This window comes from Mus caroli, chromosome 16 (assembly GCF_900094665.2).
Source record: "Mus caroli chromosome 16, CAROLI_EIJ_v1.1, whole genome shotgun sequence".
Lineage (NCBI taxonomy): Eukaryota > Metazoa > Chordata > Mammalia > Rodentia > Muridae > Mus > Mus caroli.
In genome coordinates, this window is record NC_034585.1 from 19,285,405 (window position 1) to 19,306,629 (window position 21,225).

Sequence of the window (21,225 nt, forward strand, 5' to 3'; positions counted from 1 at the left end):
TCTTCTAGTTTGTGTTCCTGCTGGCTATGCGGGAACAGAGTGAGTTCCGGGACAGCCAGGGCTAGACAGAGAAACCCTGTCATAGAAACAAACGAAAATGAAATAATTGAAAACCACCAACCAAACTAACAGTAGCAAAATTAGTTATGAAGTAGCAACAAAGTGGTTTTATGAAGAACCATTCTAAAGGACCACAGTGTTAGTTAGGAAGGCTGAGACCCACTGAGCCTGAGGCTTTGCCTGCCATGCAGTCTGCCCTCTAGGTGGCACCTCAACCGCCCACAGGGCTGGAACCCAGCCACGCTGCATTTCAGGTGAGGCTGCATGGGTGGCCTGCTGGCTGTCTGCTTTGCCTAAAGCCAGGTAGCCAAGGAGCTGTCCAGTCCGATTGTCCACCTGCTATTCCCCCAAACCTTTAGCTGACATTCCGGGAGACCCAACACTCAGAAAATAAGACACCAAGACACCAGAATCTTGTTAGCTTGGATATATTTTTTTCCTTTTTTTTTTTTTTTTTTTTTTTTTTTGTTTTTTCCAGACAGGATTTCTCTGTGTAGCCTTGACTGGCATCGCAGTCTGGTAGTGTCATGGTTTCTTCACATAACCAGGATGTTGTCATCCTTCAGCGCAAAAGCCCTCACGGCACGTACCCTATTGAAATTCAGGACGGCTCCAATATTCTCTGTTTTTCTTTGTCACTTTTTAAAAAATAAACATTTTTAGGTTTGTCCACAAGAAGGCCACGTAGGCTCTTGGCTAGCGGAAGACAGAAGAGCTGCGGCACACCTGGGCTGCCGCCTGCTTGGGGCTGGCAGCTCATCTTTTTTTTTTTTCAACTCATTTTTATTAAAAAAATAAAAAATGCTCCAACTATCAGTTTTACAAAATCTCTAAGGGAAACACAAGAGCAAGGTGCTGAGGTAAAAAACACCTGAGGTAGCTTTTATTTGTGTGTTTTTCTCATTTAAAAAAAATCTGTAAATTTAACACCCTGGGCCAACAACCTCGTATAAATTGCTATTTTCCTGCACTTTAAATTTTTAAAGAAAGAAAGAATTTCACTAAATGTTGATGGCTTGTATACCAAGATGGAGAGAGAGTCCATTCTTTCTTTGTGGAATTTTTCTTTGTTTGGCTGGCTGGTTTATTTGCTGGGTTCCTGCTTTCCTCTTCCGAATGCTAGGACAAGTACCGCCGACTCTTGTTCGCTTGAGTAACCGAGTGTAAGCTGAGGCTGGTCTGTGTGGTTCGCATTTGTTCCTTGTGTGTGGTATGATATTCAGAGCACTGCTTTGCCTGGGGGAGGGGAGGGGTGCATAGATACGGGGAGCAGAAAAAGGATGAAGGGACTCAAAAGAATTTCGGGTAAAGAGGACAGAGGAAGGTTAGGAGGGAGATAAAGAGAGACAGAAATATATAGCAGTATGCAAACAAAACAAAACAAAACAAAAAAACAGTTTAAAAACCTGTGAAACTGAGCAATGGGTGTGTGGGAGAAACAGGTGACCAGGGCCTAGGGCCCCTCCTCAGGGACGGTATCCCTTCTGTTGATAGACACAGGTGACCCACAACTGCCATTAAGTGTCCTTGACAATATTTCCCTCCAAGTGAATTTTTTGTGTGGGTGGCTCAAAGTTCCTTTCTATACCAGTGGACCTCACCCAAGACTTTTATTCTTTGAAGTCTAGAAAAGCCTGCTTTCTCTTCAAAAAGAAAACAAAATGAATCACTGAGTACAAATTGTTGTTAGTGGAGTTATTTGATATATTATTTCTAAAATATATTAACGCTGCAGGCACCCTGTGTAACCCACAGGCCACATTTCTTAACATCCTTCCCCTTCTGATATGTACATACATGTACAGAGACAACTTTCCACAACAAAGAAACGGCTAGGAATTTTGCTTTGCTTTGAGCGTGTTCACCTATGTTAGTTCAACCAAAAGGGATAGCGTCCTGGCAGCTGAGGAGAATCTGAGTTGGATGGGCAGTGGATGGCTGTTATGCCTGCAGAAGCCAGGGGAAGCTGGGGCAGGCCAAGCGGTGTTTCTGGACAACCTGGCCTTCCCTGTGCCCTCCTGGATCCCAGGATGTGTAGAGGTCTGCAGGCCCTGGCTGCTCTGCAGACTGCGCACTCCTCGGGATGCTCTTTGGTGTGCTCCCGATCTGCTGGCTGTTTGGTCTCATCTGTCAGGTGTTGGGAGGGCTACATTCATCTGTTGCTTGCTGGTGCCTGTGGGAGCCTCACTTGCTGCGCTGTGGGGCGACTCCCTGAGGGTATCTCTGCTCCTGCTGCTTCACCTGCTGTACAATTTCCCTGATCTTGCGTTGTGCAGTCTGCAGTGGAGAGAGGGGAGGGGAGGGCACAGGGAAGAAACAATCTCAGTTCTGAGGGCCCGGAGGAAACCGAGGGTCTAGGGCTTGGGCAAGGAAAAGTTGGATACTCAGGCCAATTTCACCTCCCCCAGGCCTGGCAATCAAGGGCAGAATTCCTCTCCACCTCACCCGAAGCCTGCAGGGTACAAGGCAGGGGCTCGAAGGAGGGAGAGGGAGGAACTAGCAGCCTAGAGTTCACAGTAAGCAGACCGACCAGGAAGCAGTAGCAGGGGTCAGCGATGGGGGTAGAGACCGAAGGCCCTGCCACTTACAGCTGAGCTCTGCTATGTTCCTACTCTTTCCCAAAGCACTAGAAACATCAGGAAAGGAGGAAGACGAGAGCCCAGGCACAGCCTGAACATCTGGAGCTTGACTGTGAGCTCCAGCTGCCCACAGGCTGAACTGCGAGACTGACCCAGGCAGCAACTGCAGGGGTTAGGTCAGGAAGCAGTTGGCAAGTTGCCTACAAGCACAAGAAGAGCTCTTCAAGCTCTTCAACCAGTTGCTTGGTTCCAAAACCCACTTGCAAACCCATCAAGACACTTGCAGTGCTGGCCTCTCTGGCAAAGGCATGCAGTGACGTGGGTGTTCTGGTGAGGCAGGGAAGAGAGCAACAGAAAACTAGGGGCCCTTCCTGAGTGTTAACCTTCCACAGTGAAACCTGGCGTCTGGCTGCTCTGCCAGGGGCTTGCCTGACAGTCACGTGGCTCTCAGAGGAAGCCCGGGATGGCTAGGGATGCTACACTCCCAACCTAAACATGCCAAGGGCACTGCACCAACAGTTTCCTGTCCCTGAGGTCAGGGGGCCTGGGAGGGGCTCCACACTGTGTGTGGTGGCCACGCGACACAAATACAAACTCTGAGCTAGTGGGAAGAGCTGGGCAGGAGGCGGGGCCCTCACAGAATGAATAGTAGTACCTGGCTAGCAAAAAAATGCCCGATAATTCTGACGATCACTTCCTCATTCTCGTCTGGTGTTTGGTCACGAGGCACGATAACTTCTGCACTTGTCAAGTTCTGCAGCTCATTCACCTGAGAAGGCAGAGAAGGCAGTGAGCCCGGGGAGCCCCCCCATCCCAAAGCTAATACTTGGGCAGTGGAGGGAGGGGCTACAGATACAGGGGGGAGGGGCTTAGTCTAGGGGAGTAAAGTTAGCAGGAGGCTCAATCCTCTTTTCCTTTGTCCTGCTAGGCCAGGTGTGGGTTTGGGCTCATTGAGGCTGACTGACAGAAAAATGGGGTGTAGCCCTGACACCATGGGCCACTTTTTTTTTTTTTTTTTTTGGCTTTTCAAGACAGGGTTTCTCTGTATAGCCCTAGCTGTCCTGGAACTCACTTTGTAAACCAGGCTGGCCTCGAACTCAACCTGCCTCTGCCTCCCAAGTGCTGGGATTAAAGGTATGCGCCACCACTGCCCGGCTTCCATGGGCCACTTCTAAGCCAAATGTTCTAATTCTGTAGACACTCATGGGGACCCCAGTGACAGCTCACGTTAGAAGCCTGCTTCCTGGTTGTTAGCCATGAGCAGTCTGTTGTCTGACACAGCATAATCCACCAACTTCCTCCTCCCTCCTTTTCCCATCCCCCTCCCTTTCTTCTGAGACAAGGCTGGCCTTGAACTTGCTACACGGGGGAGGATGGCCATCCACTTTTGACCCTCCATTCTCCATTTCCAGAGGGCTGGGATTACAAACACACAGAGGTCCTGTCTGTCCCTGATCCTTGTCATGATGGGGGCAGCCAAGCACAGCTGGGGATGTAGAGAATCCAGTGACTGGTTCTAACAGAGGCCCAGGCTTCAACTCCTCCGGCACTCGGTTGTGTGTACTCTGGATTCGGATTGTACCTGTAGATCCAGAGACTGCCTACAGTCCAGGCTGACTGTATTCTTTTACATGTGACTCACGACACCTGGAATCTGAGCTCCCTGGGGCACTGCAGTTCCTATCACCCAACAATCATGTCACTTCACCATCATGCACCAAGCTCTACAAGGACTTGTCCAGTCACCCATTCGCCTAATGAGAAAGCCATCTTCCAGAACACACTCACACCCAACAGATACCCTATTCATGTCTGGGATTAAAATGTTTCTCTGAGGGCTGGTGAGATGGCTCAGTGGGTAAGAGCACCCAACTGCTCTTCCGAAGGTCCGGAGTTCAAATCCCAGCAACCACATGGTGGCTCACAACCATCTGTAACGAGATCTGACTCTGTCTTCTGGAGTGTCTGAAGACAGCTACAGTGTACTTACATATAATGAATAAATGAATCTTTGAAGAAAAAAAAATGTTTCTTTGAGGGGCTGGCCATTGAACCAGGGTTCCATACTTGTTTTTTGTTTTTTTTTATTTTTATTTTTTTTATTATTTTAAAGATTTTATTTATTATATGTAAGTACACTGTAGCTGTCTTCAGACACTCCAGAAGAGGGCGCCAGATCTCGTTGCGGATGGTTGTGAGCCACCATGTGGTTGCTGGGATTTGAACTCTGGACCTTCGGAAGAGCAGTCGGGTGCTCTTACCCACTGAGCCATCTCACCAGCCCCAGTTCCATACTTGTTAAGCGCCCATTCTATCACTGAATTATACCTCCATTTTCGGAATTCAGGTGACGTGTTACCTACACCTTCAGACCAAAAACATAAATTACTTTACAAGTAAATTTGTCTCACCCTTTGTTGAGCCAACTCCCCTATAGCAGACATCCAGACTTTTGAAAGAACCAGAGAATTGCTTATATGGTAGGGAGAGTGGGGGGTGAGGGGGCTTGAAACTGCTATCAAGAGAGACCATAGGCTAGAGCTGCAGCCTCTGGACTTGGAAACCAGGTAGAGTGGTGGGTTCTGCTGTGTGTATATAGGTGTGAAAGTGAGGATGTATATAAGTGTGCCTGTATATAAGTGAGCCCTCAGTGCCAGAGCAGTGCTGATGACTTCTGTCCTTGGAATCTCACACTTCACCGTTGAGCATGGGTCAGGAGAACCCAGGCCTGTCAGCCTAAGGCCCTCCCTCGCATGTGAGAGTGAGCAGAAGAGGCAGCGAGGATCCGAGGGAAATCAGGCACAGCCAGGGCAGGGAGTCAGGAGTCAACTTACGGTTTTCCCACCCTTGCCAATCACCCGGCCAGCAGTCGACGAGGGGACTCGGATGTGGGCCTCCAGCTTCACTTCTTCTTTGGGATTAAAGAAGTTTTCTTCCTTCAGTTTCCCAAAGATTCGTCCCTGAGCCTGAGAACAAGATCCGTTGCTCAGAAGAAGCCGGTGACTGGGCTAGCCACCAAAGAGGGCAGCGCCACTTTGCCAGTGCAAGGGGAAGCTGGGAGGCTCAGTGATGGATGCCATCCTCCCTCCGAGCACACCTGCTCAGGTTCCCACAGAGCCAGGGATGCCACACACTGCCTCACTCTGCCATCTGCACAGGGCTGCTAGCTTCATGGCTTGTGGCTGCCTCCTCTAAGGAATATGTGTGTCCAGGTTGGCCCAACTGGTGAGCCACTACAACTACATTCTTATTTCCATATTCCCAGTGCCCATAAGTATTTGTTTTGTTGCATTGGTTTAAGATTTTCATAACTCCTTCTCCACTGCGCTCTTAGTTCTCCAGTTACTGAAGGCCGTGAGCACGGTGGTGACAGATGTAGTGAGTCTGAACCTGGCACTGTGGCGCTGGGAATCAAACTCACGGCCCTGCATGTGCTAGTAAAGATATCATTTTGGCATGCACATTGGCAGCAGTCAGTGCTGGGGGACCATTGCTATCTGTAATACTCTGGCTCTATCCCATTACCCACCAGTAGTACCAGCTACCGATACCTGAGAATCCCAGGATCTCAGGAGGCTGAGGGAAATAATTTCGAGGTCAAAAATAAAATAAAATAAAGCAAGGCCAACCTGAGCAACCTAGTGGGACCCTGTATTAAACTTAAAAAAAAAAAAAAAAAACCTGGAAGGGGGCTAAGAGTATGGCTCAGTGGTCAAGAGCTTGCTACCCCCTATGTATGAGGCCCTAGGACTGCCTCTGCACCCCCAACCACAACCACAGCAGTCAGGAGCTGGTCCCACCCCTTCCTGCTCCCATTCCTCAGCGACCTCCAGTTCTCCTCCTTTTTCTACAGGTTGCTGCAGACACTTCATGTCCGTGGGACCACGGCCTACATACTCTTAAGTGTGTGTCTAGGTTCATCCTGAGGCATGCACTGACACTTCATTCTTTCATGGCAAAATAATATTCTTTTTTTTTTTTTTTTTTTTTTTTTTTTTTTAGCAAAATAATATTCTTTTTTTTTTTTTTTTTTTTTTGGTTTTTCGAGACAGGGTTTCTCTGTTTAGCCCTGGCTGTCCTGGAACTCCCTCTGTAGACCAGGCTGGCCTCGAACTCAGAAATCCGCCTGCCTCTGCCTCCCGAGTGCTGGGATTAAAGGCGTGCGCCACCACGCCCGGCCAAAATAATATTCTTTCACACTGTATTCCACATGTTTATCCGTGACATATGAATACACATTTCTGACTTCTTGAAATTCAAGTTTTAATCTCCCAGAGGAAGGGACTCTCCCCCATGTTGCTAGAACCCCCTTAGGAGCTGTCAGAACTTCTACTACATAAGGCTTCTTTTCTGCATCCATGTTAATGCCCCACAGCTGGAAAAGCCAAAGATGGCCAACAGAATGGATACTAACTGACGACCCACCTTTCTGAGGAGAGAAGGCAGAGCACAGAGAAATGTGCAACCAGGCCAGAGTCTGACACCCACAAGCAGCAGAAGAAATGAATACACCTCTGAGCTGTCTGCCTGGACCCAGAGCCTGCAGGGCTCACATGGTCCTTGGCACTGACCTTAAACTGGGCTTCAGGAGGACCAGTGATGATGACCATCCTCTCACTGACATCTGGACCTTCTGCTGGAGCGATCTGCAGTCAAAGGAAAGAGGAATGTGCGGATGCCCAGACCCCCTGCGCACACTAGTCAGTGAGGAAGCGTCTGCCTTCAAGCCCCATGCCCTGTCTGACATCGTGCTGCCTCAGCCCTGGTCTTAGGAAGTCATGGCCTTAATTCTCAGTATCAAATCTGAGCCACTGGCTGCCCAGAGCAGGTCCGAGCAGGTCAGTAGTTACTGCCTCTCCCTGCATCCAAGTCCTAGGAGGTACAGGTTCTGGCAACCCCCAGGGCCAAGAGGGAAGGAAGGGTTAGTCGGCAGCATTGTCCAATCCCTAGGTAGCTGCAGGAAGGGTCACCCTGGCTCTAACTCACAGCACACAGCACACATTAGCTGTAAAGATTAGGAAGGCAGAGCAGGTATGTCTGTCAGTAAAAGAGGCTGCCTTGGTTCAAGCCACAGCTCTGCAAACCTTTCTCCTTATGAACTTCCTTCCCCATTCGGGAAGACCTAGCCAGCAAGCTTTTTAATCCTGTGAGAATACAAAGACCTCACCAATAGTTTGATTAAAGGTATCTGGTGGTTTGAATAAGAATGGGCCCATAAGTTCATATATTTGAATGCTTAGGGAGTGGCATTAGTTTAGAAGGATTAGGAGGTGTGGCTTTGTTGGAGGAAGTGTGCCACTGAGGTGGGCCTTGGGGTTTTAGGAACCTACGTCAGGCCCTTGAAATCTCTGGCATTGGCAGAGATTTCAAGACAGCCTAGTACTGACTCTGTCATGTGGCCACTCTCATAAGCCAACCAAGGAAAAATATAAAATGTACAGTCTAAAGAGAATAGGAGTACCAGGAAGTGTAGTGGAGCTATATGTATTGTGTTCAAGGAGATAAACGTTTAAAGAAAAGCCTTATACTAAATGGAATAAGGAAGATAGTGATCTCAGAGCAAGACCTCATCCAGACAAGCTTCGGACTTGTGGAGAAGAATTGAACAAAGGCTTAAGCAGTGAAGAAAATCATCAAAGACAGAAAGCTGATGAAAATGACTTGAGGGGCCAAGTTCCAGTTCCAGTAAGCGTGAGAACTAGGCAGCTTCAGCCACCTGGTTCTGGCTTTAGAGTCAAGAAAGGGGTTGTGGATCCCTCTGCAGCTAGGGAAAGCCACAGAGGCCAAGCCCCTGTTGGGTTCTTGTTACGTTTTCCCCCCAGCACACTCTGACTTAAAAAATCTGTACAGGAAGAGGAAGAGAAGTCAACAACAGAGTTGATCTGGATCTGGTAGCTTCAGGCAGTCATTCCACCTGCTGAGGAGACCAAGAAGGTACTATGGTCTGGTCTGCCTCAGGACCTCAGGATCCTAGTGGCCAGTGGAATTTCTGTCTAAGACTGAGGCTGACCACTTAGGTGTCTCAATGAGCCTTATTCTCTGTGTCTTGCTTTTTTCCTGTAAACTGAGGTTTGAATAAAGGAAGCCCTCAAAGCCCTTCAGTCCAAGCTGTCTCACTGTAGGTTGTTGTTTTGTTTAACCATCTCAGACTACAGCGTTAGGCACTAACAAAGATCTCTGGGCACTGCAGACTATGGCCATCCTTGCTTTCTACATCATCTAGGCCAGGGTATTATCTGTGCCAAGCCATCGGGCATAGAGCACCCCATACTCTCATCATGCCCAGCCCACCATGGGCTAGCTAACCCCCAGTGCAAATGTGAACCCCTAACTGCAAGCACAGATGGATGCAGCTTGAGAGTACAGCAAGATGCCATCTTTCCCAGGGGCACCACTGTCCTCATAATGCACAACTCAGAATGCTTTGCTTTTGGTTTTCTTCCCTGTCACACTTGGTTGTGGGAGAAATTCCAGCTCTTAGGGAAAAAGTGTAGGCATTCTCTCTCTCTCTCTCTCTCTCTCTCTCTCCAAGTCATGAGACTTGGCATAACTCTGGGTTGTCTCATGGTAGCAAATTCTTTCCCCTAACAATGAAAAGCATTTCCGGAAGCGTTTCACGGGGGCTTTCGGAGTCACGGCCTCGCACTGAGTCACAGCAACAGCTGGGCTGGAGGCAGATCTGTGGCAAACAATCACAGACAACCGAGGGGGCAGAACATGGGCTAACTGCAGCCACATCTGCACACATCAGTGTTGCAAACCAAGGGGACTTCCCTCTCCCAGTCTTTGGCTCAGTCCTGGCCTCTTAATAGGAGACACGATCAGCTTTGTCTGCCTATGACCTTATCAGCACTTTCCAGAAAGTTCTTCAGTTTGCATTCCCACAGTCTGTAAGTCCTTGAAGCCTGGGCTAAGGAACATCAACATGCTGAGTGCTAGGCATAGATGCTCATTCTGCTCATGTGGGCCTTCTTTATCTTCTTGGGAAGAGGGGACAGTGCCAACCCTTGGAGGATCAGGTTTGGTCATTACTAGTTCTTTCTTCTAACTTTGGTTTGGTTGAACAGGAAAGGACTAAGATGAAGAATGGGAGCTGACAGGAATGGCCATCTTTAGGTACTGTGAGAATTCTCTAGCACTGACAGGAGGTGGCCCATGGGGACAGGCAGCAACAATCTTACCTTGATGGAGGCACCAGCAAATCGAGCAAGCTGTTTGATATGTGCCCCCTTCTTCCCGATGATAGCACCCACAGCTTGGGTTGGGATGAAGAGACTCACAGTCTCCTGCTCTGGGTACTAGAAAAGAACACGTACACAGCTATCACTCTGACCTGGCACCTCATGGCCCAGCCAAGTGCTGTTAACAGACCCAACATGGGAAGGCCTCCCAATCTGGAGAGATGGCCAAAGTGTCATGTCAGTGTGTGGCCTGGTGCTCTATAGATGAATCTGAGGAGTGATGTTGAACCTAAGCAGGATTGCACGAGCCTGCGAGGACCTCTGAGCACCCACTCACATGTGTCTGTGAGGCACATGAGCTGGCTGTCCCTGGGTTCTCAGACACAGATCTGATATACATGCTTCCTGGGCCTTCCTCCAAGAACCAAAATGGGTTATTTTGTGGTGACTCAGTGGATTAAAAAAAATGTTCGTCATGTAAGCTTGATGACATGAGTTCAATCCCTGGTGGAAGGAGACAATTCCTGAACACTGTCCTAGGGGCTGGAGAGATGGCTCAGAGGTTAAGAGCACTGACTGCTCTTCCAGAGGTCCTGAGTTCAATTCCCAGCAACCACATGGTGGCTCACAACCATCTGTAATGAGATCCGATGCCCTCTTCTGGTGTGTCTGAAGAGAACAATGGTGTACTCATATACATAAAATAAATAACTTATTCTAAAAGAAAGAAAGAGGGAAGGAGGGAAGGAGGGAGGGAGGGAGGAGTTGTTCTGACTTGCACATGGCGCTGTATGTGCTGTGGTGGGTATGAGCTTTCACATATACAATAATATACACAAAATAATAAAAAGCTATTAACCACGCCTGGCCCAAGGACAGAGGGGAAGCTGTCCAGCCCATCGTATAACGAGGAACACCACCTTACAAGGTGATTAGCCCTGCTGTGACCAGGCTCCATGCTGAGTACCCAGGATGGTGGGCAAGCCACCTAATTCCTGGAAACCCCTGAAGAAAGTCAGAGGTTCTTAGGCCAGGCTGGCAGTAGTTGATGCTATAGGTGTCTATGGGAATGATGTAGCTTTGCTTGCTAGACTTTGATTAAAGAACACTGGCAAAAAAATGTGTGATGTAGTGTATGCCTGTGTACATGTTCCTATGTGTGCATACATGTTAGAGGCCAGAGGCTGATGCTGGTATCCTCCCTCAATCACGCTCTTCATACCTTAGTGCTGCTGTGAAGTACCCTATGGAACCTAGAGCTCACTGACCTAGTTAGATTACCTAGACAGTGAGATCCAGAGATCTCTTACCACCAGTCCCTCAGTGCCAGGAGCACCCGGCACACCTGGCTTTTATGTGGGTGCTTAGAATTGAACTTGGGTCCATGCTTGTATGGTAAGCACTTTATCAACTGAGCCACATCCCCTGCCTACTGGAGGCTTTTCTTTAGCTTATTAACATTTTCCTTTTTTGTTGTTTGGTTGGTTGGTTTTTGGAGACAGGGTTTTCTCTGTATAGCCCTGGCTGTCCTGGAACTTACTTTGTAGACCAGGCTGGCCTCGAACTCAGAAATCCGCCTGCCTCTGCCTCCTGAATGCTGGGATTAAAGGCGTGTGCCACCACACCCAGCCTTAGTATGTTTTAAAAAGTGTGGTGCATGCGCGCGTGCGTGTGTGTGTGTGTGTGTGTGTGTGTGTGTGTGTGTATGTACATGAGTGCAGGTGCCTATAAAAACTGGAGATACTGGATCCCCTGAACCTGGAATTACAAATGCCTGAGTCACCTGATGTAGGATCTGGGAACTCCAGTGTTCTAGTAGAATATTGTGCACTTTTAATGACTGAGCTACAACTCTAGGCTTCTTGTTCTTTAAGGAAGGATTTTACTCCGTATGCAGCCTGGGCTGACTTGAAACTCACTACACAGCCCAGGCTTAGCTCAAACTGTGAGCATCACCTGAGAGGCCGCAGAGGTAAGGGGGGTGGCTCCCAGGGTGGCTTGGTGCTTACACTGTGAGCTGCATGAGTCCTCAGGCAGCCTCGAGCCACAGCAGAGAACATTCACACTGTGAACATTCACAGGCCTGGTCATCAGGGGATACATGGAACTGGCCGCAGAGCAGAAGGAACTGGGGAGGAATGGTGGCTGGGGCAGAAATGAGGGGCACTTACGGAGTGATGATGTGGGAATGGGCCGAAATGGTGATGAGGGTACAGACTGGAGAAGTATCCGGAGTGGGTCTGCACAGTAACAAGACATTCAGTGAGTCGGAGTCCACGCAACATGTCTATGAGCCAACACCACTATCGCATCTACAAACGCGTACCTTGTGTTCCTACTCTCTGCTCAACTCCCTTTACCACGAGACCATGGAACCTGTGGCAAGGTGCCACCTGGCTTCTAAGATGACCCCTGCCCGCTACGAATGCAGCGCACACCCCCTCACTGCTCTGACCTGCTTGGGTGGAGGCAGGGCTAGTGGCTCCTATTTTATAGGAAATTACAAATTGTACATTACAAGCAACAGAGAACCCTGGAATAAAACCCAAGAGTTATTCAGAACAAGCAATCGTGATCACTGGAGACAGAACAGTTTCTATTCCAGAATAGAAACTCAGTGGAGAAACTGAAAGCAACAGTCAGGGAAAGGAAGCAGACGGATTAAGGCGTCCTGTGCAGATGTGGGGAGGGGAGGAAGGCAGATGTGGGGAGAGAGAAGGGCAGATGTAGGGAGGAGAGGAGGACAGATGTGGGGATGGAAGAGAACAGATGGGAGGAAGGAGGGCAGGTGTGGGGAGGGAGAAGTGGAGCAGGAAGGCAGATGTGGACTCACGAAGCAGAACTAGCTATTAAGAAAATCAAAGTTGAAACAGCTGTTTTTTAAATTGAATACCTACAGTATTTATAAATCTATTTATAATATTTTTTTCTCATAGTGGTCCTGTGAGACATATCTGAGTCCATATTCTTATGGGAGGGACCCTTATTGAAGTCAGCCAAACTCTGTTAATTAAGTTTTACATAAAGTCAAGTAAACCCTGTTCCCACTGTCACCGCCGGGGGAGGCTGTGACAGGCACAAGGTACCCAGGTACACAGCCCTGCCTGACACAGGGAGGTGTGGCTGGAGCTTGAAGTCTGAGGAGAGCTGAGGGCCCTGAGCACATGTCAGAGTGATGTGCATGTCTTCCACCCTCCGCCTCTCCAGCTAGACTCGGCTCCAGATCGAGCTTCACACTATGACCCCTTAGTAAGAAAACCAGAGAGAAGAGTTCTGAGCCCCGGATGCTTCTCAGGTTCTAGGGAGGGGCCTCTCACCTGGGGCATCCTGGCTCATGCCTTGGTTGGACTGAAAGACAGGAGAGGTGTCTCAGCCCACAAGAGGGTGCTACCGGGCCAGTGGCCTCAGGGAAGCCTCACAATTTGAAGGCATGTGGGCAAAAAGGCTCTCTCTTGGCCCTACTTCTTCTTGGAGACTCTCTGGGAAGCACGTGGATTCCAGCCCATTCTCTGTGCGTGTCTGGGGTGTGGCAGGTAAGCACAGAAGAAAGAGGATTACTGCAGCTTCTCTGCTCAAATTTCTAACCAGGGGAAATGAGGCCTCTGCCTGCCTCTGGCCCGAAGCAACTCGGCTCTCATAGCAAAAGTGGTTACTGTGAACTGTGAGTCTAACACCCATGCAAAGCCAAGAACAGATCCACAGCACAGGGTATTCCGGGGTCTCAAGAGTCCTAACAGGAACACTGCCAAAATCAGTCCCACCATAGGACAGATATTTTTAACCCTTAGCTTGTAAAACAACAATGAGGTCAGATTTCCTTTATCCCTAAGTCGGAGCTGAATAATTGCTAGAAAGAAAGAATTCTGGATTTAACAACCAGGTCATTTCTTGTGAAGGCTTAGGTCTAGGCTTCGGTCTGAATCTCTAGCTCTACAAATGGGACCATTTTCCCCAGGTCTATCCAGACTCCGATGACTATATCTGATTGTATTTGTTATCCATTCCTCAAAAGCTGCTAAGCACTACCCGGTGGGAGACCTGAGGGAGGGACACAAGGGGACTTATGGTCTACTTGGGAAACAAAAGTAAAAAATAACTTCAGAGAAGTCTTAAGACAGTGTGACCAAGATGAAGAGTGGCAGCCCAGGGCCTTGTAGACCTGGCCCAGATGTAGACTTGACCTCACGTACATCTATGAGCCAAAAGGTATGAGCTCTTTCTAGGAGAGTAAATTGTAAAGCCCAACCGACTCCAGTTTTGAAGAAACACCATTTTGTGCGAGACCAGGCGCTAAACTCCAATTCCAGGAAGAAAACCACAAAGTCCACTTGAGCAAACATCCCAACAGCAGGGTCAATGTACAGAGATACCTGAAGACATCCTGCAGAGAGTAGATAATCTAGCCATCCTGTTTGTCAGGTGGTTTTGTCCCTGTGTCCGGTTCCTGCAGATCTCACCAGAGATGCAGTTTTTAAAATATTAACTTGCTGACCTGAATAGAAATTCCCCAAGCTTGCTGTATCCACAATAAATACCCTATACCCTTAGATGCAGGGCTCTCACTCTAACCCGCTGTGATGGGGATGGTGGGAGTTCTTGCTCACAAGCTAGTAATAACAGACCCTATGTGTCTGTATCAGAAGTGGCTCCTCGGTGGTCTTTGGGGTCCCTAATACTTGGGCATAACATAAATGAGTATTTATTTACAACAATGTAGGTTGTAACCAGTGTTTTTTCTGTTTCCCATCTCCCCACACTAAGATGTGAGTTGACAGCATCTAATAGAAAGGGATTTTCAAATTAATATTTCCTCTGGTGAAAGCAATCTACCACTGACCTAAGGAAGGCAGGATGCAATCACCTACCAAAAAGGCCAAGGCTGTCATATATATGTGTGTGTTTGTGTGTATGGGGTAGTGTTTTTACAAAGATGACAGTTAGGTGTGGCCCAGTACTGACAAGGGAGAGAGTAGGTGGTCTTTTTCATATACTGGCCCATTAAAAACTCCCAGTTTGACTCTACTGACTGGCAGACAGGTATACAGCAGACACACATTTGTGAAAGTTCACAGGAGTCACCACCAGCTCGCCTACTTTCCAGAAAGAACTGCAGGCTGTAAGGTAGAGGCAAGAGATGGGCTGACACTTGAGTTAGGAGAAACCAGAGACCAGAGGTATGAACAGCGAGAAAGGAGTATGGAAGGCCGGTACCAGGCTTACGCATTATTCTCAACCGTCTCAACAGCTCTGACCTGATGACAGACTCATCCCTGGCTGAAAAGAGAGTAGGTGTTCCCTCTGGGAACCAGGAAAAGCAAGGCCTTGGGCAGTTTTCCAAGGTTAGGAAGGTTCACTGTTCTACCCCAGACTGAATGTCTCTGTGCACAGCAGCTTATCCACGGTGAGCTCTCTTAGGACAACAGAAGGACAGGGTTTGGAGGCTGGACACTGAGAAGCAGGAACCAGAAGCAAGTTGTGAAGCCCGGTTTATATCCAACTCTGCAGCCTAAGATCTTAACCCTGCCAGCTTCTTTGATCTGCACAAACTGGGAGAAGTCTCAGTGAGGTGGGGCCTCAGGAGAAGGCTATCAGTAAACTCCCCTACGGGCTCCTTAACATATCCTCTCCAGTTAACTTAAATACATCAAAGTACCATTAAATTTTTTTCCAAACAGAAGTTGGCAGGCCAAGGTGTTTTATGAGTAGGATTGAAAAAAAATCAAATAGTAAGAGCTACCCTTTTCCAATTGATTCTTTGAGGAAAATCATAACAACAAAAGCAAGCTTTCTGTTGAGGCTGACACAAAGTGCGAATCTGCAGTGACTGCCATGGAGACACAGTTGACTAGACTGGGTGAAGCCCAGAAACAGGCTGTGAGACAGGTGGAACTGGGCAAGGTGATGCCCTCATCCTCGGGGAGGTGGAGGCAGGAGGATCAGCTGCTCAAAGCCATTCTCAGAGATAGCGAGAAACCAGCCTGGGCTACAAGAGAGCCTGTCTCAAAGAATCAAAGCTAAAACAAAGGGCAGAGCTGGATTTCAAACTGACTGATAAGCTAGCACATTACTCAATAACTGACTTTGAGAAACTGGCTATACACTTGGAAAAAATAATAAGGTTAGATCAAGATAAATTCCCAGCCGGGCAGTGGTGGCTCACGCCTTTAATCCTAGCACTTGGGAGGCAGAGGCAGGTGGATTTCTGAGTTCGAGGCCAACCTGGTGTACAGAGTGAGTTCCAGGACAGCCAGGAATACACAGAGAAACCCTTTGTCAAAAAAACCAAAAACCAACCCCCCCAAAAGATAAATTCGCTGTAAAATACATTATAACCACCCCCCCATCAACAATTGAAAATTAGTATAAGGAAAACATTTTATTCTTGGCTGAAGAAGGGGCTTTTTCCTTAGCATGACATTAAAGACCAAACCCCCAAAAGAAAATATCACATCTTTAGTTTTTATTCATCTATTTCTTTTGTTGAGACAGGGTCTAACCATGTAACCCAGGGTGGCCCAAAAATGTTTGGAATCTTCCCTTCAGACTCCCCAGGGCTACCTATTGCTGCCATTGACTGATTATGCTTGAACACCCCGGCACCAATCTGGTCTAAGAGAAAGCCATGGTGTTTATATTGCATACATCATTTTCATTTCAGTTATCAAGGACTCCTAACTTTCAGATAGGCTCTACAGGGCTCCTTATGCAGCCTCTATCCTAGGAAGTGATACATTTTCAGTGTCTTTTAACGGTACCAAGGTACTTATTACACTTCAAAGCAAAGGGAAAGGACGTGACCCACATCCGGGTGCTTCGGCCACGACCCCTCCATTACAGATGTACATATAGTTCAGTGGTAGCTCCACCCTGTAGTTTAAGGGTATTAAGCACAGTACTCCCAAACACCTCAGAAAAGTTTCTGGGAGCAAGGCAGAATGTGCTATGTCTGGGATGTGGTACCAACGCATGTCTGTTTTCAGGGTGTGAGCAAACGGCCGGGGAGGGGGGGGGGAGGGGGGACACGGGGACAGAGCCACCAGCAATGCCTACACCAAACAGCACCAATCAGCAAAGAGCTCACCCACTCACTGGATTCTCCCCGATGAAATGGTTTATACACAGGAGTAACAAAATCTGCCCACAAAATTCGTCCTTGTGTTTAGAGAAGAATAAGGTGGGGGAAGGTAGCTGCCACGGGTTCAGTGTCTTCAGCCTCCATTTGGTAATGTACTAATCTTGAATGATGTTTGTGAATAAGACTGACAAGCAGAAGACATTCACATTCTGCTGAGAATTAAGGCTCAAACATCAGGCAGTGTGCTGTTTACATACAAACACTACGGTGTCTTCTTTCTAAAAACTTCCTTTCTATAAAGTATATTTCAGTTATGGACAAAGGTTGTATTAAATGACTAACACTCATGACTATTGCTTGAACTAACAACTTATTTTTATAAAACACACCTCAAGTTACTGAAGCAGTGAGCAGTTCCTTCCTAGGTGGTATGACCCCATGTTTGAGAACACATGTTCAGAGCTTGGTTTGGTATTTTTCCCCACCAGAAAAACTCTTATTCAAATTACAATCACTCATCAAGACTGCAAACAAAAGTGTTTGCCCTTCCTCAACATGAGGGAATAGCTGTGCTGCCTGGGGAGTGGGGGTGGGGGATGAGGGGGTGAGGGTGGGTTGGCACAGTGGCCCGGGGGACACCCAGTTACTTACAGCAAAGGGGTGATAGGGGGGACTGGGGGGAACTCCACGGGGCCCTGCTTGTGGAGGAAGCACAGACAGTCCGGTCGAAAAGATGCCAAGTGCACTGAGGTTTAGCCCTGGGATCAGATTGGCTTGTTGCTGGGAATAGAAAAGAAGAAAAAAGATAAGGGAGAGAAGCCCGGGAGGCCAGGCTTGCTATAGCCAGCCTCCATCCCCTCCATCCACCCCACCCCCATCATCTGCATAGCGCTAGCATTTCAGTCAGCTCCACCCTGGTACAAGGACTTCCTTACCTCCTACTGAGAGCAGGCAACAAACCTCAGCCTGACAGTTGCATTTGTTCAAAGCTTCCTGGGCAACCTTGGGTATAACTACATCTTATTGCAATCAATGATGTTGTCACTAGCTGCTTTCCTGCTAAGCCTTGGCCCCCACCCCACCAATCCTTCTCCCATCTCAGCTCTGGACTCTTGTGCCCTGCTGTTTGTCCCCCTCCCCCTCCTCAGCGTCTAAAACTCCCATTTCCTCAAAGATACAAGATGGAGTCACAGGGCTCAGACCCTTGCTCCTGCCTCAGTTGAGGTCAGCAACTGTTTAGAGCTGTATTCAGTGTCTGCTATGCTATTACTCAATAAATATTTGTTGAATGGAAAAAAAAAAAAAAAAAAAAAAAAACCCCAGTCTTTTCTAATTACCCATGGGTGAGTCAGAGCCCGCACTAGCACTGGCACACAGGCAAATCTCACATCTGATTGGATGACAGTGCCTTTTTGTCACTTAGCTGCAGCTTCAAGATCATGTTACTTCACATCTCAACCTAGGGCTGGAGGCGGAGAAATGTCTCTAAGCTGGCCCGTACCCAGCCCGCTCCAACCCTTGGCCTCCTGAACATGAAGCAATCATCTTAGATTTTCTGTTTGTTTCTCTGTGGGTAAAGTCACCCTGGAAAGTGCCCCTTTATGTAAGTATGCAGAAGAGCAAACTTTACCATCACCTCGAGTTGTATGTTTGGACCTGGTGATTTGGTGATTTTGCTCACAGAGCATGGATTTGGCACGGATATCTAGTGCCATATTCTGACACGGTGACATGAGGTGCACTTATGCCTCTTCTGAGAACATCCAGATTCCATGGAAAGAGATGTTCAGCAAAGTCCACAAGAGCTAGATGGCGAGACGTATCTACACAGGAGGACACGCCTCTCTCTCCCTCCTCCCCATCCTGTCCTACAATTACTGTGTGATCAGGTGATCAGGTGGGGCTGCAGAGGTGTGGGATGGACTGATGCCCCTATACAGAGAGGGGAGCTGCACCAGGCCACTCTGGCAATATTCGCTTCTCTGTGAGATGTGGGGATAAAGTAGTAGATGAAGATTCAAATGAAGGTCAATGAGTTAATATTGGCTGACCCTTTCCATTCTCAGAAAATTATAGTGAAAAAATGAAAGATTTTCACTCTTCCGAGTTGAGCCTTGCTGACGAATAAATATTTTTAGACAATTACAAAGTGAGAGTTAAGTAACAGAAAGAATGTATACTTTTCTGCAAGTGACACAGAGCATTTAAGTGGGTGACAGCATTTACTAGGCGAACTTAAGAGTGCCAACCAGGGAGCAAGAGATGCCAGTGAGCCAGCCGGGTGTGGTGGCGCATGCCTTTAATCTCAGCACTCGGGAGCCAGAGGCAGGTGGATTTCTGAGTTTGAGGCCAGCCTGGTCTACAGAGTGAGTTCCATGTCAGCCAGGGCTATATGGAGAAACCCTGTCTCGAAAAACAAAAAACAAACAAAACAAACAAAAAAAAGAGATGCCAGTGAGAAGTGAGCCCCTTCTTCTCTCCCACAGGCAGCCTGAAATGCCTGCTTCAAATAGCCCTCAGCTTTAGTCCCTGAGCAGCCCAGGCTAGACAAGGTCTCTGTGCCCTGAGGTGGCATTTGTTTCTGACTCTGCATAATGAACTCTAGGCCTTATGTATGCTGTATATAATATGTGTGATTTTATCACAGAAGAGCACCTCCAGCTCGGTGGATACAGTTAAATGAATGAATGAATAAATAAATAAATGGAAAAGGGTCTTGCTACGTATCCCCAGCTGGTCTGGAACTCATTGTGTAGACCAGGCTGGCCTCAAATTCATAGACATCCACCTGCCTCTGCCCCTCAGGTTCTGAGATTAAAGGTGTGTACCTGGATAAACGATATACTTGAGTTTTTAAAGAGAGAAGACATGACAACATTGTACGAGCTTAGAAACCAAGGGAACCTACTTTGCTGGCCCTATTACTTTGATTCTCATGTCTAGCACCCAGTCCTGATCACCTGCATGCTCTGCATTCACACGAGCCACCCCGCTCTGACCGCTTCCTTTTCTAAGTGGCCCTGAGCATCACCGCCCTTTATGGTCTGGATGGTACAATTTCATTGGCTCACATTGACTTGTGTTTAACCACAGTTTTCCTGATGGTTTCTTGTTTTGATGCCTTTATCCCAGGAAGCCAGAAGTTTTTTGCATCTCCCAAGGCACTTCCCCATCAGCAGAAGGACAGCTATCCTCACAGAGCTTGTGTCTTGTCTCAGCTTTGGGAAAACTAGAGATGGAAGTACCGGGCACTTACGTTAACGGCCAGCATGTCGTTTTCAAAGGCCTCTCGGAGCTTCTTCATAATCTCTATCTCAGCATTGGCACAGGCTTCAATGGTGCCCCTCACGGTGATGGTTCTCTCGGGGTTATATATGCTCAAATCCTGCAAGCTGGCCGGTGGGGAAGACAGCAACATTAAATTCCAGACCCCACACCACACACTCCCCTGATAAAGATAAAGACTGATATCTCCTAACACTACTGCACAGAATCCCTGCGATCTAAGTCTTCCTAGTGACATTGGTCACATGTATGTATATGTGAGGGGAAGAGGGTACTGTGGCTTGAACCTAAGGCCTCACTCGTGTAGGAAAAGTCTTCTACCCCTGAGCTGTAGCCCCAGCCCCAAGTCTTACCTTATGCTTTGAGAAAAGTCTCACTAAGTCTCCCCTTCAGTTCATTGTACAGCTAACGCTGCCCTTAACTTTTGGTTCAGCCGTCTTCTGAAAGCCTAGGTCACAGACCTGGCTAATTTTTTTTTTTCTTTCTTCTTTTTTTTTTTTTTTTTTTTTTTTTTTTTTTTTTTTTTTTTTTTTTTTTTTTGGTTTTTCGAGACAGAGTTTCTCTATATAGCCCTGGCTGTCCTGGAACTCACTTTGTAGACCAGGCTGGCCTCGAACTCAGAAATCCACGTGCCTCTGGCTCCCAAGTTCTAGGATTAAAGGCATGAGCCACCACGCCCGGCTGCTAATTTTTATTTTAAGAATTTCCTGGTGCCGGGGATGGAGCCCAGGGCCTCCCTCACGCCAGTGAGTGCTCAGCGGGCTATGTGGCTACACTGTGGATCTGCTTCCCATGATGCTCAGGGTAATGATGGCACAGCGGAGTGTATTCCCCTCTGAAGACAGGCAGGGGACAGAACACTAGCACCGCTCTCTCCTGCACACAGTTGGTCAGAAGGGGTAGCTTACGATGAGATGGTTATCTTGGTCCCCGTCTCATGTTCTATTTTCTTCAGATTTCTGCCTTCTTTGCCAATCAGTCTTCCAACGAAGCCATTGTGGGCCAGGATTTTCAGAGGAACCTCCTCAGCCCTGAAAAGACAGAG

General features: G+C 47.9%; 1 protein-coding gene across 1 annotated transcript in view; it reads right to left on the reverse strand.

The window, feature by feature from the left end:
* Positions 1-472: 472 nt before the first annotated feature.
* The window catches only part of Igf2bp2 (insulin like growth factor 2 mRNA binding protein 2), a 104,641-nt gene continuing 83,888 nt past the window's right edge, over positions 473-21,225 (reverse strand). The window contains exons 8-16 of the mRNA XM_021184654.1: positions 21,089-21,211; positions 20,152-20,287; positions 17,547-17,675; positions 11,992-12,060; positions 9,821-9,937; positions 7,211-7,285; positions 5,474-5,605; positions 3,295-3,408; positions 473-2,337 (exon numbers count right to left, since the gene is read on the reverse strand). Coding sequence (XP_021040313.1) covers positions 2,245-2,337; positions 3,295-3,408; positions 5,474-5,605; positions 7,211-7,285; positions 9,821-9,937; positions 11,992-12,060; positions 17,547-17,675; positions 20,152-20,287; positions 21,089-21,211 — 988 coding nt within the window. The 3' untranslated portion in view covers positions 473-2,244. The remainder of the gene's footprint in view (positions 2,338-3,294; positions 3,409-5,473; positions 5,606-7,210; positions 7,286-9,820; positions 9,938-11,991; positions 12,061-17,546; positions 17,676-20,151; positions 20,288-21,088; positions 21,212-21,225) is intronic.